Genomic DNA, 17,913 nt, shown 5'->3' on the forward strand with positions numbered 1-17,913 from the left:
CTGGTGTGGTGCACTCTTTTTAAGAAGGAAAAGATTGTTGGGTTACTTAAGAAACTTTATTACACTCCTTATGTTCTGGGAGGTCTGCTGCGTGCACGCGCACGCGCGCACACACACACACACACACACACACACCCCACATATGCACATACACACACACATAATACTGTTAAAGGCATTGCAGATGGGGCAGAGCAGGCCTGGAGTTGGAGAGAGCATGGCCTCCAGCGCCCCCCACACTAGTCCTGTGCAGCGTGAGCTGCAGCTGTATCCGGGTCTGGAGGCCGCACCTTCACACCTCCAGGCCGGTGCCCTTGCTCAGCCCCAGTGCCTGTACCAGATCTTCTCCGAGCCCGCTCTTCAGCGTTCGTCTCACTGCAGGGACAGAGCAGGGTTGGAGGGGGGTGACGGGGAGAAAGCAGGCAGCGGGCAGGGTAGGGCTACTCACAGGACTTGCGGTTGCCGCGGGATCGCTTGCGTTCCCGAGCGGCCAAGGCCCGCGGACTGCTCTTGGTCACTGACTGCACCAGGAGGTCCATGATCTCATCGGAAGTGTCACTGGGTAAACTGGAGCCAGGGGGCTCTCCAGGGGGAGCAGTAGAAGGTCCCGGCGCTGTGGGCATGACTGGGGAGCTGCCTTGGACCATGCCTGAGGGAGGCCAGGGAGGGAGGTAAGAACCAGGGGCTGCCAGATCCCACTGTCCCCACCATGGCCACGGGTCCCACCTCTGCTGCGGCGGGCATGCGTGGAGTTCTCGGGCCTGCTGGTTAGCAGACTCTTCATGCTGGCATGACTGTCGGCATCACCTCGGCCTGGCCCGCTGCCCACAGCCACAGGGACAGATGGGTGGCTGGGAACTTCCCCGGCCACACCTGAGAACTTCTCTGTCTGGAGAGGCGAGCAGAGTGAGCTGAGCACTGGGAAGGGGATCGTGGGGTGGCTGGGATCCGGCAGGCAGGGGCACCCACCTCGGTGATCATGCGGCCCCGGGTCTTGTTGCGCTCCCTGTATGTGGCCCGTTTGAGCTGCTGCTGCAGCACGCGCTCCCGGCAGGTGCGGTACTCCAGCGCAAACTCCCGCAGCGTGTGGCAGAACTGCGTGATGCGCACCTCACGGGCTGCCTGTGCCGTGTAGCCCAGGTAGAGCAGGAAGGCGTGGAACCTAGGCAGGAGAGGGTGCGGCAGGACAGTGAGTCCAGCTTGGGGCTTGAGGGATGGCGGTGGCGCACTCGCCTCTCCCGGGCTCCTGCCCACACCTGTTGCAGACGCGGCGGTGCACGACCCTCAGCATGTGAACCCGGCGGGCACACTGGGTCAGGAAGTGTGTGAGACGGTTCCGCAGGGCAGGGGCCAGTTCATGCTTGGCCAAGCCCCGCAGACTTTCCTCAGCGGCCCGGCTCCGGCGCTCCAGCTGCCCCAGGTTTTCATCTAGCTGCTCAAAGTCCACCTAGAAAAGGAGGGGTATGCATACTGGTCCCCCTGACCCCGAAACCCTGAAGCTTCTGGCTGGCAAGCTGGGCCCGAGGGACACAGACATCTGCTCTGAACACTCTGGAATGCAAGAATCGGATGGAGGTGAGCATGCAATGCAGTGGGAGGTTGAGAGGCCTCGGTAGAGTGGTTGCTCCACTGAGATGCAGAGACAGAGGAGGTGTCGCCAGGCCAATGAAGGAGAATTTCTGGAGAGGACAGCCTGGGCCCACACCTGCAGCCTGAGCACGCCCTGGCAGTGCAGCCCGGGTCAGCCTCATTCCCTCAGGCCGGGCCAGGCTCTGGCAGGGCTATGATTGGTGCTAACCTTGGCACAGCGGGTCAGGGCGGGGATTTCTGAGTAGAAGTCGGAGGAATCAGGCCGGCTCTGGAGCACCAGGCTGCAGAGGTGGTGCAGCAGTGACTGGCGGCGCACCGTGTCCTTCACCTCCGACACCTTCTCCAGGTAGCTCAGCTCAAAGCCGCTGCTCTGAAATGACCTGGTCTGAGCCTTGCCTGATTGGCTCGGAGCCCTGGTGCCCATAGCCCGTAGGTGCTCACTCACCTGGGAGCCATTAAGGAAATTGCCCACGGCTAGCAGCGTGGCCAGGATACAGCGGAAGGTGGCATTCTGTACCAGCTGCTCCATGCCCACTTTCAGGTCGAAGAGTGGCTCAGCGATTTCCTGATGCGGGAGACCGGGGACTCAGACTTCTGGTGCCCATCAGGCTCGCCTATGCCCACTGCCCATCCTCACCCACAAACCAGGTACCCGCTCCATGCCGTCATAGTCCAGCTTGAAGGCCCAGAGTTGGAGGCGGGCATCCAGGCCCCCGATGGAGGCGAGGGTCATCAGGAAACTCTCAGCGGGGCCCAGCGGTATATCCGGGCTGGCCAGCTGAGCCTCCTCAATCTTCTGCCGTTCTTCCTCCGTGGGCATCATGGTCAGGAGCTTCTAGAAGTGTAGCCGCCACGCCCCCGTGGCCCCTTGGTCAGTGCGGGCATCTGGCATTGGTCTCGACTTCTTCCCAGGGGAGCCCCAGGATGCAGACTGTGCTTGGCAGGAAAACCCCACAAGCTCCCTGTCCAAAGGAGAGGCCCACCTCCCACCCGGTGCCCTGTCTGGTGTCCCCCACCTCAATGCCGTCCTTGCTGACCGCAAACTCATCAAAGTTGAGCAGGGCAGCCTTGATGACGTGCACTGGCGGCAGTGTGGTCAGGCCAATGTTGATGGCGTTGCTGCGCTTCGGGTCCAGCACCGTGGTCATTGTCCGGCGGCCCTCCCCAGCTTTCTTTGGAAGGGAGGAGGAGGGCAGCAGTGTAAGGCTGGGGCAGGGGGAAGCTGGAACAGTAACCCAAGCACATGCCCATAAGGCCCTGCAGGGTTACTCCACAGTCAGGATTCTCGGGCGTGTCAGGCCTTGGGATGCGCTGACCAGTTGGGGGCTCGGTGGGTCTCTTGCTGAGATCTCAGAGAAATCCCTTGTAGTTCTCTGTCTCGGTTTCCCAGTGTGGGGGATTAGTGATTGGCCTGCACAGCTCTGGGCCCTCCTGCACTGGGTTTACCTGGCGGATGAAGGTGGGGTTCCCTACCTTGGAAGGTAGCACATCCTTGGCCCGGGACTCAAACAGATGCTCCAGTCGGGCTGTGTCCACCGAGACAGGCTCCAGGGAGGCCCATAGGGTGGGGCAGGGCCCAAAGCGACTCCGAGGGCCCCCAGGGCCCCCAGTCAACTTTAACTCCCGCCAGAAGAGTTTCACAGTCTTCCTCTTGGTGGGGAAGGCTGGGCCGTCAAGTGCAGAGGGGGGAAGAGGGGCGATGGGGGGTGGAGGGGGTGGTGAGAAGGGACCTTTGATGGGTGGGGGAGGTGGTGGTGGGGGAGGTGGCGGGCCTCCAGAGAATGAGGGCAGTGGGGGTGGTGGTGGTGGGACCCCTTTCCCAGTCTCCACAGGCTCCATATTTAGCATGTCCTGGTCCTCGTCGTCCCCCAGATCTGAGAAGTCCAGGTCTCCAATGCAGAGCTTGGGGACTCGGGCCGGAAGCTCCTGGATGGGCTCAACCTTGGGGCGTGGTGGGGTCTGTAGCTCTCTGGACTCCGTGTCAAGGCTTCGCTGGGACCAGAGCAGCACTCGGTGGGTAGGGCTCTGGGGTGTTCTGGGTCCAGGGGCTGCCTCTGGGGAGCTCCAGAGTTCCCGAGTATCTAGAAGAGTGGGAGCAACTGACTGGCATCATGCCTTGGGAGGGGGGCAGCAGGGCAGCAAGGGTAAATTCCGCCTATCCACTGACGCACCTGGGTGCCCGTCAGTCTCATCGGACATGACCCCGGCCAGGGCCTCCGCCCGGCCCTGCGCCAGTGCAGCCTGCTTCTCTGTTTCCGCTGCTGCCACATTCTCCAGGAACCGGGCTCTGGAGGGAAGTGCTGTTAGTGAGGACAGCTAATGGCCCCCTCCCGCTACCACCCCGTGTGTGACATGCCTTGTGGGGTGTCCGGGCCCTGCCCCTAATTTCAGGCACACACAGACCACACAGGAACAGTGCATGCACTGAGCAGACCCCAAGGCCAGCTCCCAGGCAGTTCACAGCTGGACTAACTACCACCATGCCAGCATTTCTGGATCGCCTCACCTACGTCACATCTCCTTTGCACCCTTGCTGCCTCTCAGGGTCACTGTCCTGACCCTAGGCCAGTGTCTCCCAAAGTGGGTAATGCCACCTCCTTCTGTCACTGGAATGATCCAGCAGGGCAGACTTGGGAGTAGCCGTGGGGGTGGAGTAATTTCCTTCTTTTGAAAAGGGGCAATAAGCCAGATAATTGTTTTTGTTTTGGGGCCACACCCAGCAATGCTCAGGGGTCACTCCTGGCTCTGCATTCAGGAACTACTTAGGAGACCATACGGGATGCCAGGATTTGTGCAAGGCAAATCCCCTTCCCATTGTACTATCTCTCTGGCCTCATGAGTTTGGGAACTTTTGTCTTAGACAAAGACCCTTGGAACAGGGATGGGGCCAGCTGTTTGAATGGGCACACCAGATTGTCCCTCCCTGGCATGGCTGGCAGCTTCTGAAAGCTATGGCCTATGCCCCAGAAAAGGTCTGACATTTGCCCTCAGTTTATATGCTGAGCCAGTGTCTCTGCTTTGGCATCTCTCAGCCCCCACCCCTCCCTCAGCTTCTGGTTGCTTCTCCAGCAACCTGTTCCAGGCCTCCGGTTCCCCAACCCTAGAATGAGAACACAGGAGATTGTCCTGTGTAACTGTCATCACTGACGCATGGGGAGCACTAGGACCTTAGGGAGCCACTTCGCAGTGCTTGGTCTTGGCTAGCCAAGGAGGCCTAAGTCTGGGAGAAATGGGCTGCATTATGCATGTGGAACCCCTGCCTAGGAAGCAATGCTGAAGCCCTAGCACGTGGCAGGGCTGGCAGGCTGGTCTCTGCATTTACTCCTGGCCTGCCCAGTACGGGGCTGGGGGACAGATGAGCTCTCAGGGGTTGGGGGGTGGGTGTGAGGGGGAAAGGAAGAGATGGTAATCGTGGTTCCTGCTCTACCCCGAATCCCAGCTACTCAGTCACACAGATGGGCAGTGATGTTGTGGCTTCCTCCCTTCCCCAAATGGGAAGACAAGGGGATGAGGAAAGCAGGAAATGTGGATACTGAAGTAGAGCGGGGTTAGCAGTGTAGGGTATAGTAAGAGACGGGGCAGAACAAGAGAAGAAACAGTGCAAGAAAAGGCACAACGGGAGTGGGTAGGACAGGTGACAGGCAGTAACGAGGTGGCAGGCCAGAGAGACAAAGAGAAGCTGTGGGGGGGGGGGGGGTCCCTTTGGGGCGGAACCCAGCCCCCAGCAGTCACTTACCAAACAGGAACAGTTTGGTGAAGTCTGGAAGGAAAGAAAGAGAAGCACGGGTCTGGGCAGAAGAGTTTGGACAGAGGAGGAGCAAGGCCCGTGGAGGGCTGCAGAGCAGAGGGAGAGTTGGGAGAGAAGACCCCTGGGGCCACCGCCATCTCACTACTTACTTATAGACACTCTTCTCGCAGGAACTGTCTGCTGAGATGATAGGAAAGAAGCTCATCGAAGCATGGGGATTGGACGGAGGGCTCAGGGGTCTGGAGGCGGGGCCTGTTGGTGAGGCGGGGCCTGCGGGCCTGGAGGCAGGGCCTATGGGCGATGTGGGAACTGCAGGGCTGGAGGTGGGGCCTGTCGGTGAGGCGGGGCCTGAGGGCCTGGAGGCAGGGCCTATCAGCGAGGTGGGAGTCGGTGGGCTGGAGGCGGGGCCTGTCGGGCTGGAGGCGGGGCCTGTTGGGCTGGAGGCGGGGCCTGTCAGGTGACTGAGCCAGCCAGAACCTACACCCTTTCCATGGGGCTGGGGGACGGGGGGCTTTCTTACCTAGGCTCCGGGGTTCGCACAGGTCCGCCCCCACCTTCCAAAGATCGGCGACTCCTTTTGCCCTCCTCTGACGAAGGCTTTCTACGCTCCCGGCGCCCACCACTGGCAGTGCAGGCTGCTGCTTCCTCTGTGTCTCCATCCTCCAACCGCAGGGTGCTCTGGTTGAGGTGGGTGCAGAGGTGAGCCCCTGGGAGAGGCTCACGTAGGTGGTGTGGGGCTCTGGGGAACTGCACCCGTCCTCCCCTTCTCTCTTAAAAATAGTTAATCTAGGGGCTGGAGCGATAGCACAGCGGGTGGGGCGTTTGCCTTGCACGCAGCCAACATGGCCCTCCAGGGTTCTATTCCCAGTATCCTATATATGGTCCCCCGAGCACCGCCAGGAGTAATTCCTGAGTGCATGAGCCAGGAGTAACCCCTGAGCATCGCCGGGTGTGACCCCAAAAAGCAAAAAAAAATTTAAAAAAATAAAAATATTTAATCTAATGGAGATTAACTATTTTTATTGCGGTTATCATTTCACAGTATGTACAAATATTTAATAGTTTGCATACCTAAAACTGTACTCATACCTGAATTTTGTTGTTGTTGTTAGTTTTTGTTTTCATTTTTGGGCTACACCAGCAATGCTCAGGACTTAGTCTGAGCTGGTTCAAGAACCATATGGGAAACTGGGGATAAAACCTGGATTGGCTGCATGCAAGGCAAGCACCCTACCGGCTGGCCCCGTATATCTGAATTTTTTTTTCCAAATTTAACAGGGCTGGAGCGATAGCACAGTGGTAGGGCGTTTGCCTTGCATGCAGCCAACATGGCCGACCCGAGTTCGATTCCTCCGCCCCTCTCAGAGAGCCCGGCAAGCTACCGAGAGTATCTCGCCCGCACGGCAGAGCCTGGCAAGCTCCCCGGGACATATTCAGTATGCCAAACACAGTAACAACAAAGTCTCCAATGGAGACGTTACTGGGCCCGCTTGAGCAAATCGATGATCAACGGGAGGGCCTTTACTTACTTACTTATTTTATTAAAGCACCATGAGTTAAAAAGTTATTCATAGTTAGGGTTTTTTTTTTTTTTTGGCTTTTTGGGTCACACCCTGTGATGCACAGGGGTTACTCCTGGCTCTGTCTGTACTCAGGAATCACTCCTGGCAGTAGCTCAGGGACCATATGGGATGCTGGGAATCGAACCCAGGTCAGCCGTGTGCAAGGCAAACACCCACCCACTGTGCTATCACTCCAGTCCCCATGGTTGGTTTTGACATACAGTATTCCATCACCAATCCTGCCACCAGTATCAACTCCCCTCCACCAGTGTTCCCAGGTTCTCCCTCCTACCTGCCTCCCACCCCTGGCCAGCCTCAGCCTGCCATCTTGACAGGCAACTTTCACGTTAGGTTATTAAAGTTTGGGTCTTGTGTTTTCAGTGTTGTTGACTCTGTGGTTTAGATATTTAGCTCTATCACTCTTTAACACCACTGATGGACCCGAATCCCCTTGACCCCTGCCCCCATTGCTTCTCTTCTATCTCTTCTTTCCTTCCCCTTCACTCTAAGTTTTTCCTTTTCCCTAGACTCTGGGGCCAAGGGTGATCTAGGCATCCCCCTTTAAAACATAACATTTCCTCATCCACTTACTCTCCATATAAGTGATATCATTCTTGTTTGATAGCAAGTGAATCTCTTAGTGATCTATATCACTAGGTTATATATATATAACTGGCTTGGGGCCCTGCCTGCCAGCTCACCTCATATAGTACGAGCTGTGTGCGCAGGTCCACGTCAGTGCCAGCTGTGCTCAGGTGGCGGTGGACCAGGGCCTCCATGCCCTGCTGCTCCAGGGCATCTGTCACATCGTAGAAGGAGTCCTGATCTGGAAGTGCTGCCAGTGTCTGGGGGGGGGGGGGGAGGGGAGAAGGGCAAGACTCAGGGTGGTAGGGACCAGAAAGCAGGAGCCCGATGGGCAGGGGGATTGGCCTTGGGTGCCCTCTCCCTCCTCCTCCCCATACCTTGTTGATGAGCGTCACTGTGTACACCAGCAATTCGGGATCAGCACCATTCTTCTCCTGCAGGATGGACACTAGGTTGGCCCATGGAAGAGTGCCTGTCACACAGAAAGGGGCGTAGTCACACAGGGGACAGGAAGCAGAGGGCTTGGGGCCGTGGGGAGGGAGGGGCAGGATCTGACCATTGGCGCTGGCTACAGAGTTGACTGCACGGATGAACAGCGGTGCATTGTTCTCGGAGTATTCCACGAACACCAGCAGCAGCTTCAAGGCTGTCTTCACCACCAGGCGGGACTGAGGGAGGGGTGACCGCATGACTGGGGCGTGGGCCAGATCTGTGCCAGCCCCTGGGGGAGGGTGCGGGGGCAGGGGGAAAGGACAGGCTGTGGGGACTGGACTCAGAAAGGACCGTGTAGGCAGGAAGATTCAGGCTCCCTCCCAGGGAGAGAAATGCCCCTGCGGGCCCGGTGGGGTGTCAGAGACACCCATTCTAGCCCACCCTGCAGAGACACAATGGGGAAAAGGGTGGAGGGTGGGTGGGGGTGCGGGGGTCACTTACCAGACTGGCACACAGTGTGTACAGCCACTGCACAGTCTCACTGTGGGCCACCACTCCTAGCATCCCATCCACAAAAAGCATCAGCTGGCCCAGTGCTGAAGATACAAGGACGAGAGGTGAAGAAAGGGTGGCTGGGGCTGGAGTGATAGTACAGCGGTAGGGCGTTTGCCTTGCACACAGCCGAGCCGGGTTCGATTCCCAGCATCCCATATGGTCCCCTGAGCACCGCCAGGGGTAATTCCTGAGTGCAGAGCCAGGAGTAACCCCTGTGCATCGCCAGGTGAGACCCAAAAAGCCAAAAAAAAAAGGTGGCTGGGGGCTGGAGTCATAGTACAGCAGGTAGGACGGTTGCCATACATGCGGTGAACCCGGTGTGCTTGGTCCCCAGCATCTCATATTGTCCCCTGAGCACTGCCAGGAGGGACTCCTGAATGCAGAGACAGGAGTAACCCCCATGCATTGCCGGATGTGGCCCCCAAACCAAAACAAGAGTGGCAGAAGGCAGAGAGCCTGGGGGTGGGCTGACCTCGGAGGATGTAGGTCTGGTAATTGTGGTCAGCAGCAGCACCCACGCGGATCAGGCAACTCAGCCCTTCGGAGTGGACGAATTCAGGTACCAGGTCTTTGTCCTCCTGTGGGCACCACCGGGGAGTTAAGGCGGGGGGGTCCCAGGCTGGGTGCCCATTCCCAGCCCCAGCCCTCTTCTGGGCGTCACCTGGAAGATCTGCTTCAGTGAGAAGAGGGAGCGGCGGAGCTCGGGGCCACTGGAGCCATATAACTTTTCTGCAAGGGAGGAGGGCATGGGCCAGGGGACACCGAAGCCTTCTTCGACACCCCCCTGCCCTTCATAGAATCTTTGAGAACCTTGACCCTCCCACCTTCTCTGCTCCCTGATGCCAGCAGCCCCCTCCAGTCTATTGTGCTATTAGCTTTGGCTCTGGGAAGAAAGGTCAGGATAGGAATGAGGAGAGGTTACATATATTCTGTCCACTGTGCCCTGACCTCTGGGCGTAGCCCAGGCCTGAATGAACCGGAGCTGGCTGGGCTCTGGGCTGTGTGTGTGTGTGTGTGTGTGTGTGTGTGTGTGTGTGTGTGTGTGTGGCGGGGGTTGCTGGGTCCCAGTTCCCTCACATACTCACCCAAGATGGCACTGACCCTCACGGAGAGCTGGGTGCGCAGGATCAGCGTAGGCTTCCGCCCTTTGCTAGAATCAAGCAGCTTTGTCAGCAGCTCCCAGCCTGTCTGCAGTCCCCCTGCCCCCCCTCCAACACCGAGGCACCCAGCTCCTTCCTCCCCAGCTGCTCCTCCAAGGGCCCAGGAGAGGGCCAGATGGGGGCGGGGGTATGTGTGCAGACACAGGCATCTCAGGTATGTGAAAGAGACCCCACTCCCATCCCAGGAACACCGGCCCGTCTTGGGATTCCCCTGGCACTGTTCCCTGGGGCAGCAGGAGGGGGCCCATGCTCGGATTAGCGATCAGATGTCTTGGGTGCTGACACTTGAGACAGGCCCTGGCCAGGGCAAGCGTGGGGACCAGCTGGCCCTCCTGGCCCCACAGACTCTGACCTGATCTCATCATAGAAGCCCTCGAGCATCTCCCGCTGCTCTTCCAGGGACAGCTCGGGGTCCAGGTAAAATCCGGAGGGAGACACCTGCAGGGCACAGTCCTCCAGCTGGGGGCAAAGGAAACGGCTGTTAGAGCTGAGTGGAAGAGGCGGGCATGAGGGGAGAGGGACAGAAACAGTCCACCTTCTTCCCAGGCAGGTCCCCACCCCAGGTGCGGGCAGCGACCTGCAGGTCAACTGCATCGGGCATTTCTTCAGCTATTATTTCTCACGTGCTCTTCATGTGCAAGTGGGAACGAGTCTCGGGACCAGGCTTGTTCCTGCTTTGTTGTCTCCTGACCTACCCATTCTTTCATTGTCAGATTAGATAGTCGCCTTTGGAATGCGTCCCTGACCTCCTCTAGGCAGCCTGCTGCAGTGGCCCCCTCTGAGGCCCTCTCTTCCACCGGACACGTGTCCTCTGCCACAAACCAGGTGCCCTCATGATTCTCTTGCCCTGTGTGTGCACTGAAGAGCCTTCAGAGCAGCTGGTACACAGTAACTGCTGACTGATGTTCACTCTGCTATTGCGCATCAATAAGGAAAGGGAATGGGGTGACTGGGAGGAAGTTTCTGCCTTCCAGGAAGTTCACAGCCCTGCGGGGTGATAAGCTGTGGCCAGGAGCCCCAGGAGAAAGTGTGAAGAATGCGGGGAGGTGCAAGCTAAGGTGCGGTGCGTACAGTGTGGTGTGTGTGGGTTTGTGTGTCTGAGAGGAAGTCAGTGAGGATTTAGAGGCTCGTCAGTCCTTGCTTGGGTCTCGTCCTTGGCACTGAAATTGCCCCCAGGTCTGGCGCCCAAGCAGCACAACTGCAGGTGATTTTAGGATTGTGACTCAGTCTGTAGGGCCTGGATATCTGCATCTGTAACATGGGGACACATGCACCATTCCTGTGTCTGCTTGCTCCTGTCTAACCCTGGCATCCCTTAACCACCTGGGTGTGACCCACGGGGTGTGACACTGGTCCCTTGAGAAGTGCCTGCCCTGAGGTCTAAGAGGCGACTTGGGAGAGTCTGAGGGCATCACCGAGTCTCTTGGACGCTGCCCTCCAATACACGTGGCCCAGCATTCAGGCTCGGCCAAGTCCCCGGAGCATCCGACTCCCTGAGGTGCCATGGCCGAGGGAGCACCCACCCCAGTGTATGTCAGGCTGCCCTAGCTCCCCTCCCCCCACCCTGGGGAAAAAGCGAGTCCCACTCATGCCCCCAACTCTCCCTGCGTTTAGCATCCCTACTCATGCTGAATGCCTGACCCAGTTCTTTCCTGCTGGCAGTTTAGTCTGGAAGGCCCTTGGGTGACACCCCACCCCCACCCCCACCCCCACCCCCGCCCAGGCCATGGGTCGTAGGACAAACACTCTATCCTGTTCTCTGTCCCACTTCCTGCCTGGCAGCCTGCCCTTCCCTTGGGCAGGCCTGGCCTCTCGCCTCCCTGGGAGCAGAGTCATCTCCAGTGCCTACTGGGAACAGGCTTGAGGGAACAGGCAAGGCCCCAGGGCTGGGGTGCTCTGTCCAGGACCCGCTCCAGCTCCTCTGAGAGTTGAGGGCAGCCCCAAATTCCTTGGAGCCTTCTTCCCAAAGAGTGACTCAGCAATCTCGCCCCTCCCCCATCCAGGGCAGCTGCATCACCCTCTACCAAAGCCTGGAGGATTCTGGGACTGGACAGACCTATTTCTCCTAGAGCCGCAACCCTCCCCTCACAAAGAAGCTTCCTAGTCTCATGCATATAGAATAGCTCCTCCAGGCAAACAGAGGGACCGGGCTGGCTTTAGGTACCTGAGGAATCTGCAACAGGGTACGAGAGACCCTGCGTCTCCCTTCCCTTCCGCCCAGGCCATGGGGGAACAGAGGGATCGGGACCATGAATGGAGGAGGGCCTCTGGCCAGGGAGCTTATGGAGCGGAGGGGTGGGGTTCCGTGAAAGTAAACACCAGACGGTGATCAGATATTCCCGGAACTGCCTATACACCCAGGTAGATGGTGGGGTACTCCAGTGTGTGCTCACCAGCCTGCACAGGCCCAGGGAGCACACCCACACACCCACACAGCCCGGGCTGGCTCTCTTCCCCGCCTGCACACATGCTCCCATGCACAGTGGGGTGAGGAGGGTCTGTCCATCCAATAGAGCTGCATCCTTCTGGGGCGTGGGCCCAATAGCTCAGTCCCCTCGTCTCAAGCTGCTTCTCCGAGCAGGTGGAACCCCAATCCCTGTGTGGGAGGGGCAGTGGCCTCTCTGGCCAGTCCTGCCTGAACTTCATTTCTAGGGAGGAGGTGAAGAGGATACAGTCGGCTGGAGCCTCCAGGACAGTGTCCCCTAACCCCGCAGCTGTCTTTCCTGCAAGGAGATAACGGCGGGAGCCAGCTAGGGTCAGGCAAGCAGCAAAGAGGGGAGACTTCCTGCCTGCTGGGTGGTACTTGTCCCTAACACTCCTGCCCCCTTCCTGGGGTCACTCTTTTGAAAGCCAAACCTCTGGACCTTGTTCCTCACACCCTGGGACTGGGCCAGGCCTCCCCCAACTCAGTCTGTGCTGGCCGCTTGGGTCTGCATACAGTATACATCCATCTTCTCCACCCCCTCCTGGCTCTCATCTGCCCCACTTCTCTGCTGTCTGTTTCGGGGGGGTGGGGGGCATCTCTCCAGAAGGATTCCCTCACTTTAGCCTCTAACCCACTTCTTTCCTCTTGATTCTCTGAGGAGGGTTCAGGCTTTTCTGGCAGCTGTAACCAATTGGTTACATGTGTTGTTTGGTTTGTGGGTGCCAAGGATTGAACCTCGGGCCTCGCACATTATTGCTGAGCTGTGTTCCTGGCCTCCATTTGGTTTTCTATGTAGGAGCAAACTTAGGGGACAACAGTGTCTCCTAGCCATGCTTCATGGTACTGGGAACCAGCCTCGGGGCCTCATACATGCGAATCATACGCTCTACCCCTGAGCTGCTTAACTGCTCCCTACCCCCAATATATCTTACAACATCATAATCAGGTGAGAGAGACAGGGTCAAAGCCTGGCATGGGAAAGGTGGGGAAGGAAGATCCAATGAAGGACTCCCGAAAAACTGCTGTTTCCTTCTTGCCTAGAAACGTAGGGCCCTGGGTGCTGAAGACCCTCCTGTCTTGTTATCCTGGGTCTCCAACTATACTGTGACTTTCTGGGTGTGATGATAAGGATAGGACTCGAGGAAGGAGACGCTTATTTGGTGCTTCCTCTGTGCCCCCCTCTCCTACCCTGGGCTGCCTACTTCATATGATTCTCCTAATAACCCTTCTTATTTATTTTTTGGTTTTGGGGCCACACCTGAAGATGCTTCTGGCTCTGCAGTCAGGATCACTCCTGGCAGGACTCAGGGGACCATATGGGATGCTGAGTAAAGCCAGGTCAGCCTCTTGCAAGGCAAATGCCCTACCTGCCGTACTATCGCGCTGGCCCCGTAATTCTCCTAATAATCCTTCTACAAGAAATTCCGTGACTTCATCACAGGCCATACAACCAGGGATGGAGTTGGGGCTAACTGGCTTAGATCTTGGGTCCACAAACTTTGGAATTGCTCCAAGGGAGGCGGAGGAGGGGCTGGACCTGCAGGGTTGCCAAAGGCTTGAGACAGCTCTTTAGCCTCCTGGACTCTGCAAATATCCCAAACTGGTCCTCCCAGTTCCAGCAAGGGGCCTCGAATGTACACACAAGCATATATCCCACATGCTGCGGTAACTGTCCCTTCTTTTGCCAGAACCTAGATCTTAGGCTCGCTCACCAGGATCCCTCGCCTAGAATGTCCTGCAGATTCAACATTCCAGGAGAGATGGGAGGAGGCCATGGCTCGTGCCCACATCTCCCATCTTCTCAAAATCTCTCAGAGAGAACACCCTGTTAGGGGGCCCAAGGGCTCAAGTTCCACGCCAGCATGCCCTTTAGAGGTCACCATGGCAAGGTCAGCAAACATCCTAGGATGAGACATTCGCATCTCCAGCTGGGAAAACAGAGTGGGTGGCAATGGACCAAGGTCTATGCTATTCCTACTGCCAAGGGAAGGGGGCAGCACTCTCCCCAGAGCCCAGGCCGAAGTCAAAGTCATCCCCGAAAGGATAGGGCCTTTGCAAGTCAGAGAAGGGCTCCTTAGGTGCTGCTCAGAAGGACAGAGGAACCAGAGAGCGGGATGCAGCTGGGCTGAGTAAGGAGACTAAGGGTCAGGATCTGGCCCCGACAGGTCCCTGGCTGGTGGAAGCTCTTACTAAGAGGGAAGACAGGTTCTCTTGAGTTCCCCTGGGGACACCACACAGGGCTCACAGCACTGCCAGGACCTTCCCCCTCCCTCACACACCAGGAGATGAGTCAGAGCCTGTGGCCAGAGAGCTTCCTCCTAGACGGAGGAAATGAGCAAGGCCTTCTCAGGCCCGGGATCCTTTCAAAAGGAAGCCCCCAGGGGGAATTTCAGAGGTGAGGCCTAGCCCCAGGGGCAGGAGTTCCACAGAAAGTGGGTGGCCCCTATGCCTCCCCAGGGAGGGTAGGGTCTGTAGGGGTTGGGGGTGATGGGGAAGGAGGGTCAGCACTCAGAGCAAGAGGGTAGCAACAGGCTGTGTCCTGTTCCGGTGCAGGACAATTGTACCTAGGATGAAGAAATGACAAGCGGCCCCTCTCTGGTTTCTGCCCAGGAAAAGAGAAGTCTGGGTTTCTGGGCCAGGTCGCCCCTCGGGAGAGCTAGCGATGCCAGCCTGAGCCATGGCGGTGCTCCTGGGCACCCTCATAGGACTGGGGGAGGAATCAGCTGTTGACATTTTCTGCAAGGAGGGGCCTGGCCCCCCTTGCTCAGCTCTTCCATGTCCCTGCCCCTACCCTATTTTCAGCCCTTCTTCCTCCAGCCTTCTATTTTGGGGCTGTGGTCACAGTTTCTATTTGGGATGAGCACAACACCGAGCATCTGACCATTCCTAGCACAACTGCCAGCATCAGGGAGGCCTGCCACCAGGCACCTTAGCAACCAGTGCCCACCTCCCTATCCTGCCTGTGGGACCAGGCCAGATCTCAGGTAGACTAGGTGCACTTGGACACTGCAAGTGGGGAGACCAGGAAAGGCTGAGCAGGGGAGAGAGGGAATACCTAAGACATTCTCCCTCAGAGCCCAGAACTGTCCTCAGCCGGACACAGGGACTAATGCGGGCAAGCCCCTAATAGGACGGAGAAGGGTCCCTAAATGAGGGATTTGTTTGTTTGTTTTTGGGGGCCACACTCGGCTGTGCTCAGGGCTTACTGCTGGCTCTGCACTCAGGGATCATCCTGGCCAGCCTCAGGGGACCATAAGGGTGCCCAGGATTGAACTCTGGTGGTCCTCATACAAGGCACAAGCTTTACTCCCCGTACTGTCACTCCATTCCAGGGGCCTGGGGGCTTCGGAACCTCTTTCTCTTTCCAGGAGCTGACTTCCCAAACCTTCCCACTCCTAAAAGGGAAGAGCGGTGTCAAGCCTTGGTCCTGGCCTCTAGTGAGGGCATGGGAGGAAAACAGTCGAGGGATCCAGTCTTATTTCCACTCAGGAGAGGAAGGAGGACCCTGGAAGCTCAGCACCCCTGTCTCCCCCCGACAAGACACATGCCCAACGGGTGTGAGCTCGGATCTCGGGTGCACTTCCACGTCCTCTTCACTTTTCCCTCCGACCGGGGTTGGTGGTATCAAAGTCTACGATGGGCACAGTGCAGCAACCTTCGGGGGTGGGTGTGCCTGGACACGCGCCTCTCTCAGGCGAATATTCTCACCGCTCCCGCCCGCGCTGGGAGGCGGGGCAAGCTGGCGGCGCGAGGAATGCAGGCTGGGGGCCCGGCGCCCGGGGCACATTCCAGGGGAGACCCCGGGCCCTGGGGGGGCAAGTTTGCGCAACTCGGCACCCAATAAAGCTGGGAGCGGCGGAAGGGCACCCCCCCCATCAACTCTCTCCTTCACCCCTAGCTGAGGACTGGCGGGCGGGGCACCGGGCAGGGGCAGGGGTGGGGGCGGGTAGGCTAATGGGCCTCCCAGAGTTCTGGCCCGGAAACCCAGCGCGCCGGAAAGGGCTGCCTGCGGGGGGCTGAGCACGGCCAGCGAGCGGGAGGGAGCCAGGGCGGGCCATCTGGAAAAGGGCCTCTCCGGGCCCTCGGCACTAGCAGACCGCCGGGCGCGGGCACCCCAGCGCAGGCCGCCGGTTCCAATTTAGGCCGGCCCGCCCCCTCCTCCCAGCAGCGGCGGGTGTAAGCGACGGGTGTAAGTGACTCAGAGGGCTTTCCTACCAGGGCAGCCGCCCGTGCTCTGTTTGTCCACGGCCGGGCGGCTTTCTGGGGACTCCCCCTCGCCCCATGCAGTCTCTTACTGGCTCGTACTCCCAGGCCCCGGTCCCATCTGCAGCGCACTTCACCCGCAGCAAGCGAGGCAGTCGCAGGACCAGGGCTCGGCCAAGTCCAGGGGCCCGCCCCGGGTCCAGCCCTCCCTGTGGGTCCGCCCCACTTACCTGAGCAGGTGGAAGCTAGCCCCACCCCGGCTCCTCCCCCAGGGCCGCTACAACCCCGCCGTCTACGGTCAGTTACCCAGACAGACAAGCAGCGAGTAGACCACCCCCAGCTCCTCCCGAGGTGGGTTTTACTTTGCCAGGCGGCTACAAGTTTCTTCTCTCTCTGTAGTGTCCCTAGCACACCAGGCAGCGTGGCCGGGGGCCCTCGGCTCAAGACCTCCCCGGAGGGGCGCACTCGCTCCAGCCCCTCCTCTAGGGCACCTCCCAGAGGCTTTCATGGCGCCGACCGTGAACCCTCAATCATTGCTCCAGTCTTTCCCCAGCCCCTCTCACCTTGAGCGGAGCCCCCAGCAGGCGGTGCAGCGCCGGAATCTGAGCGCTCAGAGGCAGCGCCCCGTCCAGGCTGCAGGTGGGGGCCCGTCGTGGCTCAGGGAAGTTGGCACATGCGAAGGGGTCGGTATCCTCCAGGTACTGCACCCGCACGGTCACCACGGATACTGGATCCCCGTCCCCGCGGTCTTCCCCTCCCGCCATGGTTGTGCAGCCGCTGGCCCGCGCCGCGCGTCTCCGGGAGGGTCGCCGCGATGTCTACTTAACAAACTTCTCTGGGCCGGGCCGGACAGACGCCAGGGAGGAGGGGCGGAGCCAGAGGGAGGTGGGGCCGAGGAAGGGGGTGGAGCCAAGAGTCTGAAAGCTCGAGGTGGGGGCAAGTACTACCGGGGGCGGGGCTTCGCTGCCAGCCACTCAGAGAGCGCGATCGTGATCCCGTTAGTTCACTGGCTGGGCGGGCGGGAAAATCTGAGCTCGAGCCCCGCCTCCACGAGTGCTCGGAGGGTGGGGAGGCTTTATTTTGGTTTGCGGGCGGTGAGGCTGCGCGAGATTGTTAGGGCAGGTGGCACGGAACTCTCTAGATGGTGGCCTGCCAGGGCTCGCTCAATTTAGGGATGGGATGACTCTGATTCCGTTGGTACGAGGCATAATTTGGATGGCGTTCTTTTATTTGAGGAAAAAGCAGGAGACGGGGACAGCAGGAGATGGTTTCCTTTAGATTTGGATCAAGAAGTGAAAATAGATTTCACTTGGTCTAAAAGGAAGAGATGGGATTATCAGATATTTCCCTTAAATTGGGACAAGAGACACGGGTGTTCTTAATTATGGAGGAAAAAGAAAAAGGATCTCAACATGATGGGGTGGAGATAGTATTTGTTCTCCTCAGTTAAGAAGAAATGTGATGGGCGCCTCTCAGCTTGAATGAACGAGGAAGAGATCCTCAGTTTGAGGAGAGACAAAACAAATGCCCTTTATTGTGATTTTTTGGGGTTTATTTTAAGCCACATCCAGAAGAACTCAGGGGCCAATCTTCTCAGTGCTCAGGGGACCAGGTGGTGCGGAGATCAAACCTATGCCTCCGCATGCAAAGTAG

The 17,913-nt window shown here is 58.6% G+C and overlaps 1 protein-coding gene across 1 annotated transcript; it reads right to left on the reverse strand.

The window, feature by feature from the left end:
- Positions 1-152: 152 nt before the first annotated feature.
- On the reverse strand, positions 153-17,080 carry FHOD1 (formin homology 2 domain containing 1). Its single transcript, XM_056136193.1, has 22 exons — positions 16,824-17,080; positions 9,985-10,091; positions 9,558-9,622; positions 9,134-9,201; positions 8,945-9,050; positions 8,419-8,513; positions 8,042-8,153; positions 7,863-7,957; positions 7,602-7,745; positions 5,859-6,016; positions 5,488-5,775; positions 3,762-3,877; positions 3,064-3,671; positions 2,607-2,762; positions 2,243-2,425; positions 2,036-2,155; positions 1,799-1,960; positions 1,257-1,447; positions 970-1,162; positions 727-889; positions 449-649; positions 153-375 (listed from the first exon to the last, which is right to left on the reverse strand). Exons 1-22 carry the CDS (start codon positions 17,022-17,024, stop codon positions 293-295), a joined length of 3,615 nt encoding a protein of 1,204 aa, XP_055992168.1. The 5' UTR covers positions 17,025-17,080; the 3' UTR covers positions 153-292.
- Positions 17,081-17,913: the final 833 nt, after the last annotated feature.

This window comes from Sorex fumeus, unplaced genomic scaffold (assembly GCF_029834395.1).
Source record: "Sorex fumeus unplaced genomic scaffold, SorFum_2.1 ptg000122l, whole genome shotgun sequence".
Lineage (NCBI taxonomy): Eukaryota > Metazoa > Chordata > Mammalia > Eulipotyphla > Soricidae > Sorex > Sorex fumeus.

Excerpts from the sequence above, each read along its gene's own strand:
- FHOD1 (XM_056136193.1), bottom strand. The coding sequence starts at position 17,024 with ATGGCGGGAGGGGAAGACCGCGGGGACGGGGATCCAGTATCCGTGGTG. Across the intron at positions 9,623-9,984 it reads GGCTTCTATGATGAGATCAG|CAAAGGGCGGAAGCCTACGC; the intron begins GTCAGAGTCTGT and ends GCTTGATTCTAG. Across the intron at positions 2,426-2,606 it reads TCAGCAAGGACGGCATTGAG|AAGCTCCTGACCATGATGCC; the intron begins GTGGGGGACACC and ends CTACACTTCTAG.